Raw genomic sequence first — 22012 nt, 5'->3', positions numbered from 1 at the left:
GACTGTGCCTGATACCAGTTCCAGAGATGAATAACATTTCAGTTGCAAACAGACCTCCTAATGACAACACGGCCTCTGAATTAAAAAGAAAAATAAATGCATGATTTTTTAGAGCCTTAAAACTTACTGCAAGCAAAATGCTATGAAAAGACCGAGGCACCATGTCCAGCACAGAAACCCCATTACATGATTTTAAAAGAAGGGGCAGAGATCAGATGAGTAAATTCAGATTTTCAAGGTGTCCTCTCTGCATTAAAATGTGTATTTCTAGCAAAGAGGTATGTAAATTCTTGGTACATGTAGCAATCCTTAGTTCTACAGGACTAGTAAATATTTGTGCTGCTGAACCCAAGCATAAATATCTGTCAGCATTTTTAACCACAGGTGAATATTATCTGCCTTAGCACTGTACAAGTCCATTATTTTAACGTCCTTCCTACTAACAGCCCAATGAAAATTCATCTCAGTGTTTCAACATAAGGATGAAAGTGCAGTGCTCAACTAAGTCCAAAAGCAGTGGAGGAAAGAGCATGCAATCACAACAGAGTGGTCATATTTTGATAGGAGAATCCAGTCCTTGAACACACTTTTCTAAGGAGAAGCCAATCTTGTGTATGCAAGTATTAAAGTACTAAAATGTCCTACCTGAGACCAGCTGCACATCAGAAAATTTCAGCTTAGAAGGAGATCTTGTTGACTGACACACTTGGCCTTCCTGAGAACGCCCTTTAACAAAAAATATGAACAACTCTGTGTTTATTCACATAATGGTTATGTATAGCTACAAACCAATTAGCTACAGCAATATTTTGTCCTAAAAATTATTTTTTATGAGAAAACTCATGAGACATTTTATATAATACACAGTTGTGACAACCACAACTGAAATTTAACTAAAGTTAAAATACCTCTTGGGGTTGCTATTAAAAAAAAAGAAGGAAAATGAATTTATTAGCTTTATTTATTTTACCCTTTTTGGTTATCTAAGCAACAGTGCTATGATTCAAGTGACTTAACACCTGGTAAAGTACCTATAGTTACCATATCTTTACTCCATCAGTCATCCACACTGTAAAGGAACTCCAGGGCTAAAAGCAATGCTTTTCCTCTACCCTTTCTCCAAGAGGCATTCCTTGCACCGTGCACACTCCGGCACAGTGCAAAGCAGTGCAGAGTATAAAAGATGATCTTGCTCTTTCCATAAAGAACACTTACCTTCCAACGAAAAAGTTATTAACATGGAACGTATTGTTCAAATGAAAATATTTTAGAATACAAAACAGAAGTTTAAAACAATGCTTAAAAAAATTTAAACCAGGACCCAGATAGCCACTCTGCATGGACACAGCCAACTATCCTGTTTAACTGCTCTGTTCTCTTTCCACATTGATAGAGGTGAGCAGCTCTGGCAACAGAATTACTTGGTTGCTCAAGACCCGCGCTGGAATAATGCTATGTGGGAATTCAAACAGCTTCAGGAGCAGCCATTTTAAATCACAGACTTCTTGTTTCAATTTTAACCTGAAACAGGAACAAAATTATCCAGAACTCCTGAGATTAAGACTAATTTTTCTAAATAGTTGAAACCCCTAACAATTAGGTAAGAAGCGAGTAGATGAATACATCGTTACAAAAATAAAAGCTTAGTTATTTAAACTGAAGTATAGTGAAGAGTAAATTACCATATATCTGCTTTAGGACAGACTGCTTGCTGGGTTTGATGGCTGAGTTGGTTTTGTTTACAGATTTCAGATTTTTACATGAAGGAACTGATTTCAGAGGGCCATGGTTCAGCTGTTTCTTCCAAGCAACCTGAATGAAGAAGGCAGCTGCCTCTTGTCTCCATTTGTCTTCATCCTCCTTGCACTGCCGCTTAGCACCAAGAAGCTGAACCCACTCCTGTCTTAGCTGGTAACTAGAGAGCAGAAAAGAGAAGAGCGCTTGTTTTAGGTGACCTGCTTTAACTTCCGTGGGTTCCACGCATCAGTTCACATGGTGGATTACATGAGTAACTGGGAAAACAGAACTCCCACTGATGTGCTAAGTCATTTGGATGAGAAATGTTTGCTCAGAAGAAAAAGTAGGAGTTGGGTTCAATTTTGGATGCTTCCATTATTTCACACGGTTCATAAAGATCCGGCATTACAGGTATCAAAAGTTATAATGCTTCAACATAAGCTTATTAACTGCTTTATAAATAGGAAATGAGCAGAAGAGGAAACCATACATGTTTATGATAACAGTACAATCAATACAGCTTGCTCATTTTCACTACATTCATAGCTTAATAATGCCAGACTTTCTCATGTGCCTTACCACTGTGTTCTCAGCCAACCAGTACAAGAGACAAACCAAAGCTACCTCCATGGGTTCAGCTGCACATTTCCTCCACAGAAAACTGAGCTGCTTGCCTTGCCTCCTCTGAAGATGCTCCCCTCACCTTGTTTTCAGCAATCAGTGTTTTTAACCTTCCCTTCAAAGGCTCCCTGTCCTCTGACCTGAACTGCCTCTGAACCCTGCAGGCTGCTTTGATCTCACACACAGTCACAGCCCTCTGCCAAGTGGCAGCAGCAGATGATCTGTCCTTCTTCACACTCCCCTCACACCCCGGTGGCAAATGGCACCAGCAACAAGGAGCTGTTGCAGAGGTAAGTATTCAATCGGATATTGGCATTTCACACTCACAAATCAATTAGCTGCCCTAGCAGTTAACTCTGAATCTTCCCAGTACAAATGAACATTGAGTAACACTTGTAAAATATTAATTGTGTTTGGTATCAGGCCAAACCACATGGATCATCATCCACTCTGCCATTCAGAAAGGCTTCTACTGGATGCCCCATTAAAGAAAATGAGGCAGGAGAGATACAGAGGTGATTTTGTTCTGTTGCTCCATCTGCAACAAGTTTTAAATTAAAGCAAAAGACAACACAACTAAATACAAGTTATTTAAATATATGTTATAAGCCAATGAACTACATAATTCAAACAAAACAGCAGCCATATAAAAAAATGAGTACATAAAAGCACAATAGAATGCCAAAGGAGGATGATATGCTCAGTTACAGTCCAAATAATTTTAAACTTTCAATAAGCTTAGTAAATTACCTCTGTGAAATTTGCTGGGTGAGGCAAACATATTTAATCTCAATTTAGTGAAGCCTCAGAATCCAGGCATGTACTGTTATGCAGCTCATTAAAGTACATAACAAATGCAGGCAGCAACTGCACCTCACCAGTGCCTGCACGTTGCAAGGCACTGTATGAATTCAGAACAGGAGCATTACTGAGACACGGAAGCAAAAAACGATCCAGTTTTGTGAGGTAATACATCACTTCTAAATTTTCAGTGGGGGTAAGAGAGGAAGAGAAAGTGAAGGGGGAGCACAGTCACAGTGACTTGCTAACATAACTGGAGCTAAGGACGGGTTAAGTGAATCCCACTGCAGGAAAAGCAACTAGGGAACCCCTTTATACTTGAGCAGAAAAGAATACTAAGCTACTCTCTTGGAATTCAGTAATTACTGCCAGAAGCCTTTGCTGATACGGGAAATGACCCATTCACAGGCAGTCCACCTTTGCACCCAGCTGTGATTTTGTGTCTGTAGAGAACTGCTGCCAGTTTTTAGCAACAAGAAAAAAGGGAGGCACTGACACTGGGAAGATGTGGGCAGGTGTCTTTCGAGCAAGTGCACAGTTTTTTAATTCAGCTCTCCCATAACAGATCATTCTGATCCTACTGAGAAAAAATGAAGAATGGGACTAAGTTTGATGCAATATGAACCTGACATTTTGCCTTAAAAATTGCCCAGTGCTCAGTCAACAAAACTACTGCACACAAAAGAAACATGGAATATACCTGCAGAGGGACAAAGCTGGCCAGTGGTATTCACAGTCACTATTACAGAAGCTCAGAAAAACTATTGCTGGTCAGAGTATGCACATAGCAATAATATATAAAAAAGTACAACTTGACTTCAGCGGGAGAACAACAGTGACAACAACCAACTTATTTCCAGCTTCTGTCGACTCACTGAGGACCCTGGAGAATGGCAGAGGCCTCAGTGTCCCCCAGGAGAGAGCAAGACAGACACAGGATCTGTAAGCCTCAACGAGCAGGATAGGCAATTAACCTTTGGCAAGCCACACACCTTGGAATACACTTCTGAGTACTGTATTTATGAAGTTTGCAGATATGGGAATTGAAACATTCTCCTAAGAATGGCAAGTTAATATACTTAAGTAGACCACTACCATTATGTTGTGTGTTTATTTTCAATAAGTAAATTGGGACTATAAAATTTACAGAGTGAGACAAGTGCATTTGATTTTAATTTAGAGAAATTCCAGCACTCAAGCACGTCCTTCTTATGTTTCTAATGTAGAATTACACATTGACAACGTGTAATTCTCTTGCTGTTTACAAGTAAATGCTACAGTGAAAGCTTGGACCAAGAGAAAAACACAGGACTGAGTGGGAGCCACAGCCATGCAGTAGGTACCTGATTAAAAAGTGTAATTTGGTGTGCAGTGAAGAGGATATTGGGTATTTCCAAATAATGGCATATTAGAAGTCAGCACATACAGCTGCCTAGTATAAGCTAGCAGGAAATGCTAACCATGAGTCCTTTGCAGGAATGTGTCACCATTTGACTTGGGATCCACATCCTAAAATACCCACACTGCCTCTTTTTTGATATATATGAACTCTGCTTTCATTATTAATCCTTTAAATAACAAACGTAATTTTAAACAATCTTTAATTCCCACAATTTCCAAAGTACAAAGTGTTAGTAAAGTGCATGCACTTCTTGGAAAGGTAGCACTGTTTGGGCAGGTGGACTAGTTTAGAAAGATACAGGCAAAATCTTTACAGTCGAAAGTATAAATGCAATACAGATTTCTGTGCACGTAATTCAGCTTAATGCAAGGCTTTACATCCCAGTTGAGAGGAAATGTGCACAAGCACTCCCTACACACCATTTTGCTTTCACTAAAAGCTATAGCATGTGCCTACCCCTTTAAATCAGTGTTAAGTGGAAAGAGCAGAGCCTCCAGTAGCAGTAGTATCACTTGCAGATACACTCTCCCAACCTACTCCTGACTTACTTTAGCTTTTTTATCTAAAGGATTTTAGCACATAAGAAGTCAGGATCTACATCAGAGAGGAAGGCCAAGGTGGGCATTGCCAATGCTGAGCTGCTTAAATAGTGTCTGGAAGCAGCATAGAGAGCAAATGGGCAGGAGTGGGGAAACACTGGGACAAGAAGTGGCTGTTTTGCTTTGCAGCTTAGAGTGGGCATGAAGAATGTGGTACAGAATCACAGAACCATAGAATGGTTTGTGTTGGAAGGGACTTAGAAAGATCATCTCTTCCACTCTTCCTCCCATGGGCAGGGACACCTTCAACTCAGAGTCCTGTCTAACCAGACTTGACCATTTCCAGGGATAAGGCAGCCACCACTTCTCTGGGCAACCTATTCCAGTACCTCACAATCCCCATCATAAAAAACTTCCTCCTCATGTTCAATCTAATCCTAATCTCTCTGTCAGTTTAGAAATTTTGCCCCTTATCCTGTCACTACAAGTCTTAGTTAAAAAGTCTTTTTCTTACAAGCTCCCCTTACATATTCAAAGGCTGCAATCAAATGTCCCAGGAGTCTTCTCCAGACTGAACAACCTAAACTCTCTTTGCTTGTCTTCACAGGAGAGGTGTTTCATCCCTCTGACCATTTTTGTGGCCCTCCTCTTGACCTGTTGCCACAGGCCCACGTCTTTCTTATACTGGGGATCCCAGAACTGGATGTATAAATAGCAGGGAGTAAAGATGATAGAAGTGCAGAAATAGGTGATATTGTGCAACTCAGAATTCTCACAAAAAAAAAAGTCATCCACCAAAAATTCAGTCAAAAATTAATTTCAAAACCTTAACTTTTCACTGGAATTGGCATGTACTTGTAAAAGTCAGTGTAACTTGTATATTCCAAAAAGAGTGAAGAGATAACTTGGAATATTCCTGGACACTAAATCCAACCTTATGCTTGAAAATACTTGGACTGATCAGTAAAAGAGCTGGAGCAAACAGAAGTATCGCTGAGCCAACACAAATCTCTGAAGGGCCACATTTCAGTTTAGGAACAAATGGACTGCCAGCTCAGATCACGGGGTGTCTGGTCTGGTGTCTCCTCCCTATTAATGGCAGTGTCAGCTCTTTCTGAGAAAGACAAGACTTCAGACTTTGTAAGTGAACTGAAAAAGCAATGGGAGAGATACCAGTTCTCAAAACCCTTCAGACAAGTGGCTAGCAATGCTTGTCTCTTCACTCCCTGGTGTTTCTTAAAACAGGGAAACACAGGTAACACTTCACTTGCAAAATAGGAAATGGGACATTTTTTAAGCCTGGAAGCACTACTGAAAGCAGGCAGCACAATCCCATGACTCTTTCATAGTTTTTCAGAGCTATGTAGTACTTGGCAAAAAAAATCTTTCCTTTTCAAAACAGCAGACTGGTACAATAAGTATTCAGAACTTTTCTCTCTTAACTTTTAGTGCTGGGCCTGCTCAGGGAGGCCCAGAGGACACATTACTGAGTGGCTGAAAAGCCCAGGCTGGGTGAGGTGACAAAGGGAGCAGACCCTGATGCTCCAGCTGCTGAGTGCTGCTTCCTTTCTGCTCCATGCTGTGGCATGCTGTTGGATACTGATGCTGCCCTGCACTGGGAAGACAGCCAGTACTGAACAGCCCCTCTGAACAACTCTGCAAGGGAAGCAAAGCTTCCAGCATGACCCAGAAGGGAGGTCTCCCAGTAATCAGGATTCATTCTGCAGGCACTTGGGCATTAAGACCTGATTCTGCTATTGCAGTAAACTTGCAAGTTTCCCAGGGACTGGGATAAAAGATGTTACTACCCTCTGCATGCTCCCAACAGCTGCTCCCTTTGATACAGTTTGTGTTGGGGGAACAACTTTTGCATCACTGCTAAACTACATCATAGAGTGTCACAATTAAGCTCTGAAAGTAACTTACCTGTTATTTTTTCTTTAATTGAATACTAAGAAATATTATAGTATATAATAAACTGTTAAACTAGTGAGAGACGTGGGAAGAATATTAGTAAACATCAGCAATTTATAGTTTTCTGCGTCTAGTAAAAACTGAAGTTTCAATAAAAACAGTAAATATAAATCATGCACATATTATATATTCACTTACAGCTGTCACACTCTTCCTGACCATTTTGATAAGAAATTAAATATTAAGGAGTGTGCACATTAACAATGACTGTATTTCTGAGACACTTTCATCAAGGTATTCAAGCTAGCTTCAAGTTTTGGCAATTAATATTCTAAGCTTCCCGACATCTTGTGGTTTGGTTATCCAGTTAAAAGTCAGGTCAGAGTACAGTTTCAAGTAACTGGTGGTAAAGGCTCTGATTCCTTTTCAGGAAAACCCTGTACCCCTACATGTGTAAGTTTGCTAATGAACACAACAACAGCGTGAAAGAAATAAATTATAATATCAGTGCTTGAAACAAGTTTAATAACTTCCAATTATTAAAAGTCATCACTTACCTTGCACATTCTGTGAACTTACTAATGTAATTCCAGGCAACTGGAACCCACTTTCTCCTTGTTTGGTGAAAAATTATTAAATGTCTCATTTAGTGCTACCAACAAAGTAAGCAAAAGGCCCAAATAAAGGGCATTGCCAACAAGCCTAATTTAATTTACATCTACTTGTGTATCACCCTTCTGTAGCTATTAAAACAGCAGCCTTACCTTCTCCACGTCCTCTGTATGACAGTAGCAGCATAGTTCTTCTTCCGGAAGAGCTCTTTCCTTTTTCTTTCTTTTTCGATGACCTGCATTCGAATCTCTAAAGGGATCAGTTCAATATTTGTACTGTGCCATGAGACAGAACACAATTGATCATCTGCATTCCTGGATCCAATCACACCCGTTTTTTCCAAGTTCAAACTGTCACCAGGAGCAGAACATGCTGTGGGGTTTCTTGCCACAGTTCCGGAAGGTTCTGCCCTAGCAGACAACAGTGAGGAAGTCTTTTTCACTAATTCATTATTTCCCACTTTGTCAGTCTGTTCCACAGCATGCAGGCTGTCACTTCTGGTGTGTACAAATACTGTTTTGGCACTTCCTGGTCTACTAGAACCAGCTGGTGAACATCGCTTATCATTTACCTCTTTACTCCTGGATTTCTGCTGATGTCTTTTGCCCTTGGAAGGAGCTTCGCACTGTTTTGAGTTTCTCACAGTTCCACCAGCACAACTGACATCACAGAAGAACACACCCGTTCCCTCACAATGCTCCCTCTTGCCAGATGAAAGCTGACTTGGATCCTTTAATTTTTCCCCAACACTGGCAGTCCTACAAGTAGAAGTAGGAACCCTCCTACTCCTCCGGGCACAGGTACCTGTTGTGTCCACAGTGTGTTCCTTGGGCTTTTCTCCATTCAGTTCTGTAGCAGCTGCAATCTGATGTTTCACTTTTGTTCCCTCTTTTGCTTTGTCACAGTGGAAATGGACACAACTTAACTTACTTTTGATCTGTTTCCTCGATGAATCTTTAGACAGAGAAATGGAAGCCAAGTTTTAGTCTCTGATCCAGCAAAACGTAGTTTGTATCTCTAGTTCTTTTGCTCTGTTACCTTTGAGACATATAAGGATTTACTTAAATGAAGAAAAAAAATTAAGCAGGAAGAATCAGAAGAGGATATGATTGCCTGTAACAGCAGTCACAAACTTCTTCATTTGCTTACTGTTTTACAAATGGTTTTCTTTCTCACATTACACTGGAGCTAAAAAAGTGTTCATAGGGAGAACAACCTGATTATACAGATGTTTTCCCAAGAAACCAGTTTACCATATGACACAGGAATGCAGCCCCCTGACCTCACCTGTTCATTTCAGTGAAGATGCCATAACTGACTGACAGTTTCAACCTTTTTTGCTAAATTCCTGCTCTAGCCACACTGTTTTTCAGCATATGATGCCAACACAGGGAACACAAAGCACTGGGTTTCTCAGTACTTCCCTTGCCATCCTGAATGAAACTATGAGGTCCTTCCAATTCCTCCCTGCTTCTAAACACTCTCATGAGGAGGACTCAGAAGACAGAGTGGAGTGCAAAACTGAAACTCTCCCATGGTCCATCCACCTAAAGTAAACAATTTTCGGTGGAGAGAAAGGACTTCACCAACAAGCTTATGAAGTTTATAGTGAAGACATTTTATTACACAAAGCACACAGTTTATATAGGGTTAGGACTACAGCTTATTGGCTAAAAGAGTTACACACCACCACGCCAGATACTTCAATTGGTTAAAGCCTATCTCTCACAAGTCCCATGTTTATATTATTTCATTCTGGCTGTTTTTGTGCACCTGCAGAGTCCTGTGAATTCCTACTATGTGAATTCTTGGGGAGTAGCCTCCTCCCTATCAGCCAGCAGCAGCTGAGCTCTTTGCTGCTTCTGGCTGATAGCTCAGTCTCACAGGGTTTTCTATAGATCTGAATTGCTCACTTTTGATTTTAATGTAACAACATCCACCTTCCATTCTGTTTGGAAACTTAACATGAGAATGAGAAAATAGACCAGACGGGATGAAATGCAACAAACAAACAGGATGTTACAGGGTGGATAGGAGGGGGAAAAGAAAAGAAACAGCTCTTTGAGACACTGGAATACCAGAATATCTTCTGAGTCATCCAAAACCTGGTGAAATCATGCTACCCTTCTTCACATTGTAATGCCTTTACAGGATACTGTTTTGACTGGATAACATTCTAATAAAACGACCAGTGAAGTCCATTAAAGTCTAGGTCACATGAGAATTGGTTAAAACACCTAATAGGAACTGATTACAGGACTGCATGATTTGATCCTTGTTGCATCAACTTTCCCGGAATCACTTCAATAACAAATGGAGAACTCATAACTAAAAAAGACACAGCATTATTTCAAACACGATTTGGATTGGGCAAGAGGGGGTTTTCTTTAAAATCTCTGAAGGTAAAACAGTCCTGCTATAGCAAGAAGTACATGTCACAGATTTTCAGAAGAACCTTGAGTGAAGACTTTTATTCTCTTAATGTTCAACGCTCATGGTAAAGAAAGATGATCAACAATAGCAGGGAATTTTTCAATTAAAATTTATCTTTTGCAGAAATTATATTCTGCTTTTAAAGATATATTAAAGAGCAAAAAAAATATTTAGGCAATAGCCTAATTGGTTTTAAAACTTTACTTGTATAACCATCAACATGGAAAAAATATCCATGAGTGTTCTCAACAAGAGGACTTCAGAGACAAATCATAGGAGAACACTGCCATGGAGAATGAAGTTGACTGAACAGCTCCCTGTGTGTACCAGAAATGTCACTCAGAACAATTTTATACTCATTTTAACCTTGTTTAAAGCCAAAAGGTACCATTTCTCCATTGATATTCTTCAAGTATACCACAGATATGTGAAATAGCTTTAATCTTATTTTCTCCAAAGAGTGTAACTAATTGAACAACTGCTAACAACTTGTTCTCACATATTTTAGGTATTTTTACAGACACTGTATATGCTGATGTTTTAGGCTACTTCACATAGAGTAAAAGAATCTGTATCTAACTCTGTCCCGCATGAATTATTTCAGTAATGAAAGAATAAGAAATTATAGAAAGACAACACAGGTCCTATATATAAAATACCACCAGATGTGGACAAAATGGATAATCAGAACAACTAATAAAAGTTCACAAACCTTGCCCAATTTTATGACCTTCACTCTGAGGCTCCACTGGTGGACAACTCTCCTTTGGGGTCCCTTTGTTGTGACAAGCCTTAGGTGAACCTCTGCTGTTTCTCCCTGGTTGAACTTGTGAAGCATTGAGTGGCAGGAGTCTCTTACTCTGAGTATCAGCTGGTTTGCTGGGTGACTGTGGGACACTGGTGGTCTTCTCTCGATTTGCAGGATTCTGTTGTGCTCGAACCTTGTTTTGTTCCATGTTCTGCATCGCTTTTTGTAGCTTGGCTTCTTTTCTTTTACTTTCCTCTTCACGTTTCCTGTAATTATAGTCAACATCGTAAGAATTTCAAAGACAAAATCTTGGGATCATATTTAACTCGAACACATTCCTTTCAAAATCTCTGACACTGCCACAATAAAACCTTGACTGTAACATCTTTCTCATGAGAAAAGGACCTCTATTGCACTGAAATGGCTTTGTTTGATCCAAAACAACTGACTTGCAGCTACAGCCTAATGAAGGTTAAGTCCTTCTCAGCCAGCTGCCCATTCAGTTCACAGTGGCTTTAACTGATTTTAAAACAGTCGCTTGTTGAAAACAAGTAAATTGAGGGGTTTTTACAAATATACAAAAATTAAAAGTGGAATTTTGAAAAGAATTATGATACTAATAACTATGTTTTTAATTAGGAACAAACAATGTTTTCATATAAGTAGTAAGGCAATGTACTGTATTTGAAAATAAAAGACAGCCTCTTTCAAAACAATTTTTTCACACTTAACTGTCACAATTAATACAGACAATTTTAAACCAACTTCTAACCAGCTACTAGTACTTACTTGCTGCTATATATTTATAATTCGTCAATAACGAATTTATTTTACATAAACATATGCCATACCAATGATAAACACTGAAAATACGAGATCTGAATTAAAAACTTGTGAGCACACAGTATGCCACTTATGACATTTGTATTTCAAAAATGAAATAAATCACACATCTTTTAAATAGCGTAGACATAAAACAGAATTTTGGACAAAGTAACAAAAGACACATATTTTGAATAAAGTTTTGCAGCTTATTTTGACAAGTGGGTCATCACTGCACTTTATCTCTTAATTTCTTTATCCTACCAACCAGAATAAACCCAACAGCACACAGCAAAGGTTACACACCTACGTACCACTGAATTTGTTTTTATAAATTAAGCACTGGTTGTTGGAGGAAGTGACACTTTCCCTGTTGGAATGGACAGGCGGTAAATGTTGTATCATGTAGCTGCCTGATATCCTAACTTGCTTCCGATGCTCTGACACAGCCTGCAGAGTTGGCACGTTCTCTCTGGGCAGGGTGTGTGACAGGTTAGTTATGCCGCGTGCCAGCCCCGGTTCCCGGGAGCCGCGTCAATGCCAGCGCGTGTCACCACAGCCGAGCTGCCAGGAGAACACTTAACTTCATCTGTCAGTACCAGCTTATCAAGGATGCTCTGCAGAAGCAGCAGATTGAACTCTGCACCTGAAGAGCTGCTAATTGATCTAAAACGATACACTCCTAGCAGCCTGAGGTTCAGTATTCTCTCTGGCACAGAAAAAAAGTGGCTGGTTTCAGACAATATTGGCATTCCACACCCGGACTATGTGGGGATGTGGGGATTGTGCACAGTATGGATCCCGCTGCCATTGGAGCGGATAAATCGGATCTTCCTATTCACAGAATAGTAATTTTCTTTTCTTCACAAGAATGAAGCTGCCTGTCCTCCATGCAGGCAATTAGAAAAGGAAGTGTGAAATGGGTTTTATGATACACAACCAAGCCAGAGTGGCCTGCACTCCTTTGATGAGCAGATCAACTCAAAACAACAACTTCAGCAACACACCAATCGTAGTCATTGAAATGATAGAGGACCAGAAACTGGGAAGAAGTAAAAGGGGATTTTTTTAAAAGGTTCTGTTTGTGTGCTAACATTTTTCAGATTAAACTGAAGAATAATAAAGGAAGGGATTTCAAAGCTCTGTATTCATAGACCATCATCCTAATTGTCACAGTACAGCTTAGTCGATTAACAGACTCCTGAATACATAAGTGCCTCCCTTTGTGTTTTGCTTTATTTAATCAAAAATTCAGTTTGTATTACAATGAAGGATATATTTGAAATTAAAATCTCTGTGGTCTAAGTTGACAGACTACATTTCATAAACAAGTAAGGGAAGTAGACAAGTTCCTAACTTAAGGGCTCTCAGTTTTTCTCAGGAGGTTCTGGTGACTCAGCAGGATCCAAATTTGGGCTCTAAAGTTAGACATCTACAGCTCAACAGTGATAGCAGAGCTGGCAGGCCAACATTTTCCACTGTAAATGCAACAGAATTTTGTCCTGAATGGCCACAAATTTGTATTTTGTTGCAAAAGTAAAAGAATGAAAACTGAGCCTTTAGCAGATGGAAAGAACAGTTTCAGCCTTACACATTTGTGAAGTCATAGACACGCTTTGTTTTGATCCTGCTAATGTGAATTCAACCATTTCTATTCCATTACAAACACTTACTTTTTTATTTACCCACTGGAGGATGTTTTAAATTTAGAACATGTCCACATACATGGAGAGCATTTTTAAAGTTATCCTTGCCAAAAAAAAAAATTACTTAAAAAGTCACAACTGAAAATAGATCTCTAGGTATGTTCCTACTACTGGTGAAGCTTTATCTGGACTAAGAGAGGTTGTATTTCTTGTTGTATCAACAGCCACACAACCTAGAAAGATGATGGTTTTTAAAAGCATGACACTGCTGACTCATGACATGTTCATCTACTACAATCTTTTAAAGAAATAGTGCTTAATAAAAATGTTAAGACAACAGTTTATTTCCATCCGGCATTCCTATATCGACTGGTCTTCCCAAATATGCAGAGCAGTCCATTTGTCCTTACCTGACTACTTCTTTTTCCTTCAGACATTTCTCATATGTATTTTAACACTATTCTGATTTCAAATTTAAGTCTTAAATGTGCTTACAGTCTTCTGCATCTTGGTGCTGTTCTCAAATTTAACATTTTACTTCTTAAATGGAAATACAGATTTGGGATGCATTTAAGTGAAATTCTCATCAATACACACTTCCAGTTTAAAGGTGAGAAATGAAAAATTTTCCAAGAGAAAGCATGAACACTTCAGGCAAGTCTGAATGACAGCTACTGTTTTTCCATGGCCACAAAACTTGTTATTCTGGCACAAACAAAAGTTGAGTTGATCTGAATTTTTTTTTTTCTTCAAAAAAAAAAAAAAAGACATGAAACACTTTAGCCTTCTTACTATCACTTGTGGACCAACTCTTTCTTTCCTCTTCCTTTTACAATGAGTATGTTTACAATGGTTTATTGTGATAAATCGCATCTCTTGCTGGTTCTTCTTATTCTGCACCTCAGCTTGTTTAACTTTATCACTGTATGTTCTTATAACCCTCAATTTTAGTAATAACATCAAATTTACACTACGTGCTTTTCCTTTTCAGGTCACTGAAGAGCTCATTATTTTCTCTGTTGTTACACTCCCCTATCTTTTCTCAGCATTCAGGCCTTATTCCCCCATTTTAGAAAAAACTCATAATCAATTTGTTCTCTTTTAGTTCTTGAACATTTTTCTAAATCTAGTGAAGGCTATTTATTTGAACTGTTTATTTTCTTACTGTTCTTCTCTTCCTTAATATCAGGAGTTGTTTACTCTTACTCACTTTCATCCATTTGCCTTTCACAACCACATTCTCAATCAGTTTTCTCCAACTGGTCAGAAGGAAAAACAGAACTCTGGTATCAGGAACTCATTCTGAGAAACTGAATGGGAAGGGGAACAAGCGAGGACTGAGTTCTGCAGCCCTTTCAAAATCCAACATATTGGGCACCAGTTTTCTCTGAATATTCTTTAAATCCTTAAATATTATTTTCCTAAATATCTAGGTTTGTAATAAGTAAACCAAAATCCTCTTTGTAGGATTTACTTGTATGTAGCCTGACTGTTTCTTGAATGCCTTTGTACCAGATCAATTCTGTGCGGCTCTCCCAAGCACTGCCCCCTTCTGCCGGGTTCTCCCTCCCACCTATTAATAAGCAGTTACTTTCACTCTCACTCAAGAACACCTATTATATTCACACATTTATGGTTGTTAAAATGTTTAATGCTCATATATCCCATCCCCCTTTTGAAAGACCATAAGTTCACAAGGTAACGCATATTGAAGGGATCTCAGGAAGTCATCAAGACTAACATGGTGCTCAGAAAAGGGTCAGATAATGTGGCTCAGGTTTTTATCTAATTGTGTCTTGAAACTTTTATGGATAGAGACCATACAACCTCCTTGGGCTACCCATTTCACTGCTCAGTTGTCCCAAGGGTGGAAGAATTTCTCTTTATTTCCAGACAAAATCTCTCACTTCAACTTTTGCCTGTTCTAAGTTTCCAAGGGACCAAAGTGACACCAGCCAGACTACAGGTTCCTAGATTGTTCTTTTGGCCCTTTTTGAAGATGGGAGCAACATCAGCTTTCCCACAGTCATAAGGAACCTTCCCACGTCTCTGTGACCTTTCAAAGATGTTGGAAAGTGGCCTTTTAAGGGCATCAGTTAGTTCTTGTGGTAGCCCTGGATGCAGCCAATCTGGTCCCATGGACTTGTCTAGGCTGAGCCATCACTGCTTTAATTGTCATTCAGATCCAGTAGTTCTCTTCCTCCTTGAACCACTTCTCTAAGAACGAAGGCCTGGGAGACCTTCTTCTGGAAGACTGAGGAGAAGGTGGCATTGAGTACTTCTGCCACACTGGGGTCTGTTGGCACTAAATGCACCATTCTGCAACAGGCCCGCAATTTCCTGCTCAGCCTTTTAGTAATGTATTACTACTTTTATTAATGTAGAAGCAGAAATCCACCTCATTACCTGCAACATCCCTTTAAAACCTCAACTCCATTTGAGTTCTGGTGTTTATGACACCATCTTTGCATGCCCAAGCAATGCTTTCACACTCTTCCTTTGCAGCTTGTCCCTGCTTCTACCTCCTGCATGCTGCCTTTTTGCATTTGAGCTCTGCCATGGCTTCCCTGCTAATCCAAATTGGTCTTCTGGTATGTCTCTTTGCTCAATGATCTAACAGTGTGCATGTTGTTTTGGTCTGCATCTTCATTTTCTACATTACCATTTCTTTGACAAAGGAGAGAAGAGGGGAGAGGATATTCATGTAGAAATAATTCACAGGCTTTGAATAGAGTGACTGTAACTTTACCAGAAATAATACAGGTATGAGATGCTGGTTGACTTTTAGTTAGGGTAAAAAAGGAGAAAAAGAACGGACTAATTAAAAACATGCAGATTTAGGAGTGATTTATCTTAGTGAGACTCTCTAAAATAACATATTTCAAAACAAGTTTTAAATACATACACTGAAATATCTGGGGGAAGGGGGTTCAGTCTGGGAGTTCACCATCATTCTGGATTCCCACATAATGTCTACTTTTATTTAGAGAGCAGATTTTTAAACATCAGTAGGGATATTAGTTTTTTGTATGCAGCAACATCCCAGCCAATTTTAGCTGTGGAATGCACAGATGGGTACACAGAATGATGACAACATAATGTCCCCTTCAGTTTATTACAGATCATAAAACTGCAATTAAATAAAATTTGTTATGTGACAACCTGATTTGCTTGTACAGTCCAATTGCATTGTAATGCTGGTTTCATGGTATTTGGTACACAGACTTTGTTTCTATTGTTTTCAAACAAATCAACAACAGCTAAATAAGTCTCAGAAAGTATATCAGAAACTCACGAAGGAAAACTATCACAAAAATACCCCCAAATTTCCATGAGGCAATTCTTTTCCATTTAATCTTCTAGATAGGGTATCATAGATTCTTCTAAAAATGATTGTAATCACAAAGGATTAAACAATCTCATTTGGTAAAGTCAGTTGTGACCACACAATACAAGAGTTCTCCACATTAAAAAAATACAAACAGTTCTCCACATTAAAAAAAATGTGAGATTTTTGGTATATTTTCAAAGGCAGCTTCTCCATGCACGGTTTTGACTTCTACTGACCTCAGCAGAAAAGGCAAGTAGTAGGAGGGCTACATGTTACAACTTGAGGATCTAAAGAAGTGAGAAAGAGATTAGTTTTCTGGTACTTCCAGCTTTAGTTCTTGCTGGGGAGTAACAATTGTTATCCAGTACAGGAGCAGCAATCAAACCCTGTGAAGGTCAGACTGGCCAGTTATGCAGAACATCAAACTACCAAATCTGAGACAGCGCAGAGTGCAGCTGAATTTGTCTGTGGTACTCAGATGGAGTAAAAATACCTCTAAGTGCAATAACTATGTTGTCTGATTTCTTCATGTAACCTCTCTTTACAGAAATAATACTACAAAATCATGCAGAAATCTTTTCAGACTGTTATTTTTTTTAATTAAAGAATCAGATTTCTTCAAGAGAAACCAGGTGCTAATTTGTTTTATTTCATACTATGAATCTTAAGGATAAAGGCCAAGCAAGCAAAGTAGTTTGATAACCACTTATGTATCTTCTGATTTTTGAATTTAACTACTGTGTTACCATTACCTCCTTTAAGTGGTAGAAACTCAGTCAGAACACACACATCTTGCTGATAACTATTTGAATTGTGTATGTTAGTTATCTATAACCCAATATAACCAGTTCACAGGAACTCTCCAATTCAAGACCAGAAAATGTAAGTGCAGAAAATGACACTGCCAAAACTGAAATTGCAAATAAATTCAGGAGTTCAGTTTGCTAGAAAAACACAACCTCCCCTGTGACACATTGTTAAGCTTTACCAAACCAGGATTTCCCTGGTTTGTTTTTAATTTTCCTTCAGCAACATATTGATTTCTTTCCATAACTGATATCAAGACTTGATAGGTCAATAATTACTTTCATTACATTAAACTGATAAATGTTTTCCAAGCCTTTGAATCATCATACGGAATATCAGGCCAAGATTCATGGATGCTAACGTGCTAGTTTCTCAAATTCTGGCATTTTGCCTTCTTGTACATGATATAAAATTTGTTATTTAAATTTAGATTATATGGAAGATCATTTCCATCTGTCTATCAGGATATGGAAGTTAGATGCTTCCTTCGGTTTTATGAATTTTACTAAGAGGAACAATAAATGAGGATGAATAACAGATAAAGTCATACACTAATAAATACAAACTTACAACAAGTATCTATTTGCTGGAGTAGATTTCAAGTCTCAGACTTACTTGGCAGCAGCATCTTTCCTCAGCTGTTCATGTTTCATTAGAAGATTCTTCCTCTCTTGAAAAGCTTTTCTAACTTTGTATCCTTTGTAGACAGCCTGGATTTTGAAAGCAGCAATATCCTGAATGGCAGCAATAGACAGAGCCCCATGTTCTAACATGAACTGAATCACTTCATGGTGTTCACCAAGCAAGGCATAATCAAGTGGAGTGTATCTAAAAAAACCCAAAACCCACAAGGATTATTATTGATTCTAACTATAATGTGCATTTACTTCACCTCATTTCATAATAAGGCAACCTCTAGTACAAAGACAGGTTAAACACTGTTCTCAGTAGCCTGTTTTACTCATTTCTAGGTATTGCTTTCCTTATCTTACTGATTCTACACACTGTGACTATGTTTAAGGCTTACTTTATTCTCCTCATATGGAAATGTGGGGGGACCAGACTATATGAAGTGCTTGGCCAAAATCTCCCAAAGCCCCATCCACAGAATTAACTGTTTTAGGCAAGCAGTCTTTAAAAGATGTTATTGAAATTTTCATATAGAAATCTATAAAGAAAAAGTAATTTAAAACATTTTTGAGTTATTTCCATATTAATTTAAATTTTAGAGATTTACTGTCAAATTTGGCTTAACTTCTATAACAACAACTGAGGACAGTATGACTGAGCAAGCAGCAGGATTAAATCAGTATCAAGGGATAATTTCCCTTTCTGAAGTACTAGGAAGACTTAGGTCTGTTTTCAAATGGACACAGGTATTAAAAATATTAAATTGCTTTGGTTTTTAATGGTGTCAAAAAGATGCTAAACCCTTTTAAAAATAATTCCCAAATTTACCACTGTCAACACAGGATAAAAATGTGCCTATCTCCTTCACCAACACTGAAACATTAGGCAAAAACATTTAGTGCCTGAAAATTATCAGTCACAAACCATAACCAAGACCATATAACATAAGACTATCAAATAACAAGTGTCAATGCATGTGATTGTGAAAATTAGTGCTCTTCTTGATGGTAAATTGCTCGGACGCAGTGCTGGTGAGCAAGGACAAACAGACAGAAAGCACAATTGGACTTGCCACACAGCAATGATTTGATGGAAGGATTAACAGAATCTGAACTCAAGTGTCTGCAGGAATGAAGACAATGACATAACATGAAAATTTGTATGTCAAGGTGTGTTGCTGATAGCATTTAAAGAGATACAGATTTTTGATAATCCAGAAATGGGAACTTCAGAAGGAACATACAGAAAAATACGCTTTTTAAAGTATACCTAATTTTGAGTATTTTAAAGGCACAAAAGATACTAAAGTAAACTTGATGCTACTGCCATGTGTCTACCAAGACAATGTATTCTATTACAGATCCCAGTGATGAAGATCCATTCTTTTATACATGGATTCTCTAACTCCCTTGGAGCTACCTTTGGAAGTAACAAAATCACTCAAATTGAATCTGAACAGGGGTTTGTATGACTGGACACTACCCATTCAAGGCTGCTCACATACACTCTTCAGTTGTGTCAATTCAAAGCCTGTAAAATTTTTTTCCCCACTGGTTCTTTCTAAAACAGAGAACTTTTAGATCAAGCTGGCTTCACAGGAAAACCCATGAAGAAGACACCAGCCATCAGCTTTTATATGTAATTTAGCATGAGGGTGGTCAAGCAGATGCACCCAAGATGGTCAGTTGGGTTACAAAACGAATTTGCAAAGAACAAGGCCAGCACCCTCCAGACTAGCACTTGATCACATATCTAGCAAGCAAGTGGGCAGCTTAAAATCCTAGATGCCATCTCAGCTTCCTCTTTTCACTAATCTAATCAGCTGTAACCACTATGTTTGAATTTTTAACTGTTATCTCATATTACAGTCTAAGAAAGTAAAGATGGGAAGCCTCTTTCCATAGGTATATTGGAAAAAAATTACAAATTAACTAGATCCCTGAAGTTTTTACTCTTACAACACTCAGTTTGATTTTTCTACTTTCCAAACTTCCAATCTCTTAATAATTAAGCAAGATTTGTAGATGTTTATTAAGACACAACTGTGCAATTTTTATATACTACATATATATTAGGAGCATTATATTAAAAGACTGACTGATCTAGAAATACTGGAGATCTCCTTTGTTCCACACATGAACTAGTGCTTAATGCCAGACTTTTGGAACACTGCTAATTATATTATGGATTATACATGAGAACAGGTATTAGTGCTAGAAGGGAAACAAAAATAACTATCTGAATGACTGTGGTAAAGTACAACTAAGGTCTTTTCCTGACATTTGTACAAAGTGAGGATAACAGCAGCCTCCTTTCTGGCAAAATACTGATTTTTAATCTTGATTATTAAGAGTAATTTAATTACAACTGTTTATTTAATTTTCCATCAAAAATTACTTAAGAGAGCATTGGCACTACTTCATTAGAAACTAGTTATACTTTCATTTGTGTTCCTCAACAAAAAATAAGAACAGAAAAGGAAGAGAGATCTGAGTAGTTTAGAGAACAAAAGAGAAATCACGGAGGAATAAAGCAATTAAAAACTGGGATAAGTATGGAAGTATCAAATTTAGCACTGAAATATGGGGTTTCAAACCTCTTAAGTTACATAAAATATTTAAATATTCAAATTTATATGGGCATACTGTTCATAATTTTAGTTATAATTATGAGGAGGTCATCTACTCTAAAAAAAGGCCTTATAAATTTCTGCTAATAGTAATTATCTTCACGGTCAGGTAACTAATTCGAACTCCACAACCCAAATCACTTTTAAAAAACTACTATTTATATGTCAATGAAAAACAAAGAAAAGAGATGCAAATGTGCTGTCTCGTTACGATTATAAGAGACTTTTTTTAAACTAGGCCTTTAGAATACAGGTACTTTGTAGTCACTATTCTAAACCACAACATTACATTTCTCCCATTTCTTTCTTCTCACTGTATTACTAGCAAATAGAAAAATTCCCATCTACTCCAACAGCAGCAGAAATGCCTCTTCCCTTTTTGTCCATACATACCTACTATGAACTTCATAAAAATAAGAAAGATCTTTAATATTTCAAACAAGACTAGACTGAGTAAATACTGACAGAAATCTCTAAGTTCAAGTTTCAAAATTATAAACACTGAAGTTGCGATATCTTAGTTAAAGAAGAGAAATTTCACATTAGAAAAGCTGCTGACACTGGAGCCCAAGGTTACAGCACTCCTTTGAGATCCAAGATTAGGATTCTCTTGCAGTATCTGAACACTTAGCATTTAAATCGTAGGTAGGGCTCCTGCTAAATTACAAAATAACACGTTCAGAGAAGCAATACCTCTCCTCGCTGTTCTCCATATGATTAGGAAAAGCATCAAAACCGAGCAGCAACTTTATAGCATCAAGGTAGCCATTGTTACAGAGCCAGTGCAAGGCAGTTCTTCCCTGTAAACAACAGAATGGAACAAAAATAAGCATTATCCTCAAACTCCGTCACCCCACAATAAAAGTCATAAATCATAGTGTAATTCAATACTTTTCTGGACATGAAGGACTAACTAGTTCTTCTAAATAAACATCCTTGTAAAATAAGAAGAATACAGCACTAACAAGTGAATTAATTTTTTTAAAAACAAGATTAAAACACAAGTGCTTTTTCACCTAAAGCAGCTGAAAAACAACATTAGGACACCAGCTCTAGAGCTGCTTTCTTTGCAAAAGAGCTACAGCATGCTCTGTAGAACTCATAATAAAAACCACTCTTCCATTACTTGGAATTATCTGTGCTCTACAACGAATACCTACAGAGAAGTTTAACAAATTGGGTGAGACTCTTTTGATGGATGAGGTTCTACCAAATTCTGAGAAATTATGTCATATACAAAAGAAATCTGGTGGAGGTTGCACAATTACTCTGGCTCCTAATTTCACTTACTGCTCAGACAATGACACAAAATAGCACAAACCCTACTCAATGTTCCTGGT

At 38.1% G+C, this 22012-nt stretch overlaps 1 protein-coding gene across 4 annotated transcripts in view; it reads right to left on the bottom strand.

The window, feature by feature from the left end:
• Positions 1-22012, bottom strand: part of INVS (inversin) — a 95161-nt gene that overhangs the window by 2942 nt on the left and 70207 nt on the right. For all 4 annotated transcript variants that reach the window (XM_071554967.1, XM_071554968.1, XM_071554966.1 and 1 more), the window contains 6 exons: positions 21366-21472; positions 18029-18241; positions 10772-11073; positions 7779-8580; positions 1683-1915; positions 646-726 (listed from right to left, as the gene is read on the bottom strand). In XM_071554967.1, the coding sequence (XP_071411068.1) occupies positions 646-726; positions 1683-1915; positions 7779-8580; positions 10772-11073; positions 18029-18241; positions 21366-21472 (1738 nt within the window). The remainder of the gene's footprint in view (positions 1-645; positions 727-1682; positions 1916-7778; positions 8581-10771; positions 11074-18028; positions 18242-21365; positions 21473-22012) is intronic.

This window comes from Pithys albifrons, chromosome 4 (genome assembly GCF_047495875.1).
Source record: "Pithys albifrons albifrons isolate INPA30051 chromosome 4, PitAlb_v1, whole genome shotgun sequence".
NCBI lineage: Eukaryota > Metazoa > Chordata > Aves > Passeriformes > Thamnophilidae > Pithys > Pithys albifrons.
Note: the sequence above shows the minus strand (reverse complement) of the source record. Positions and strands in the feature narration are given on the sequence as shown.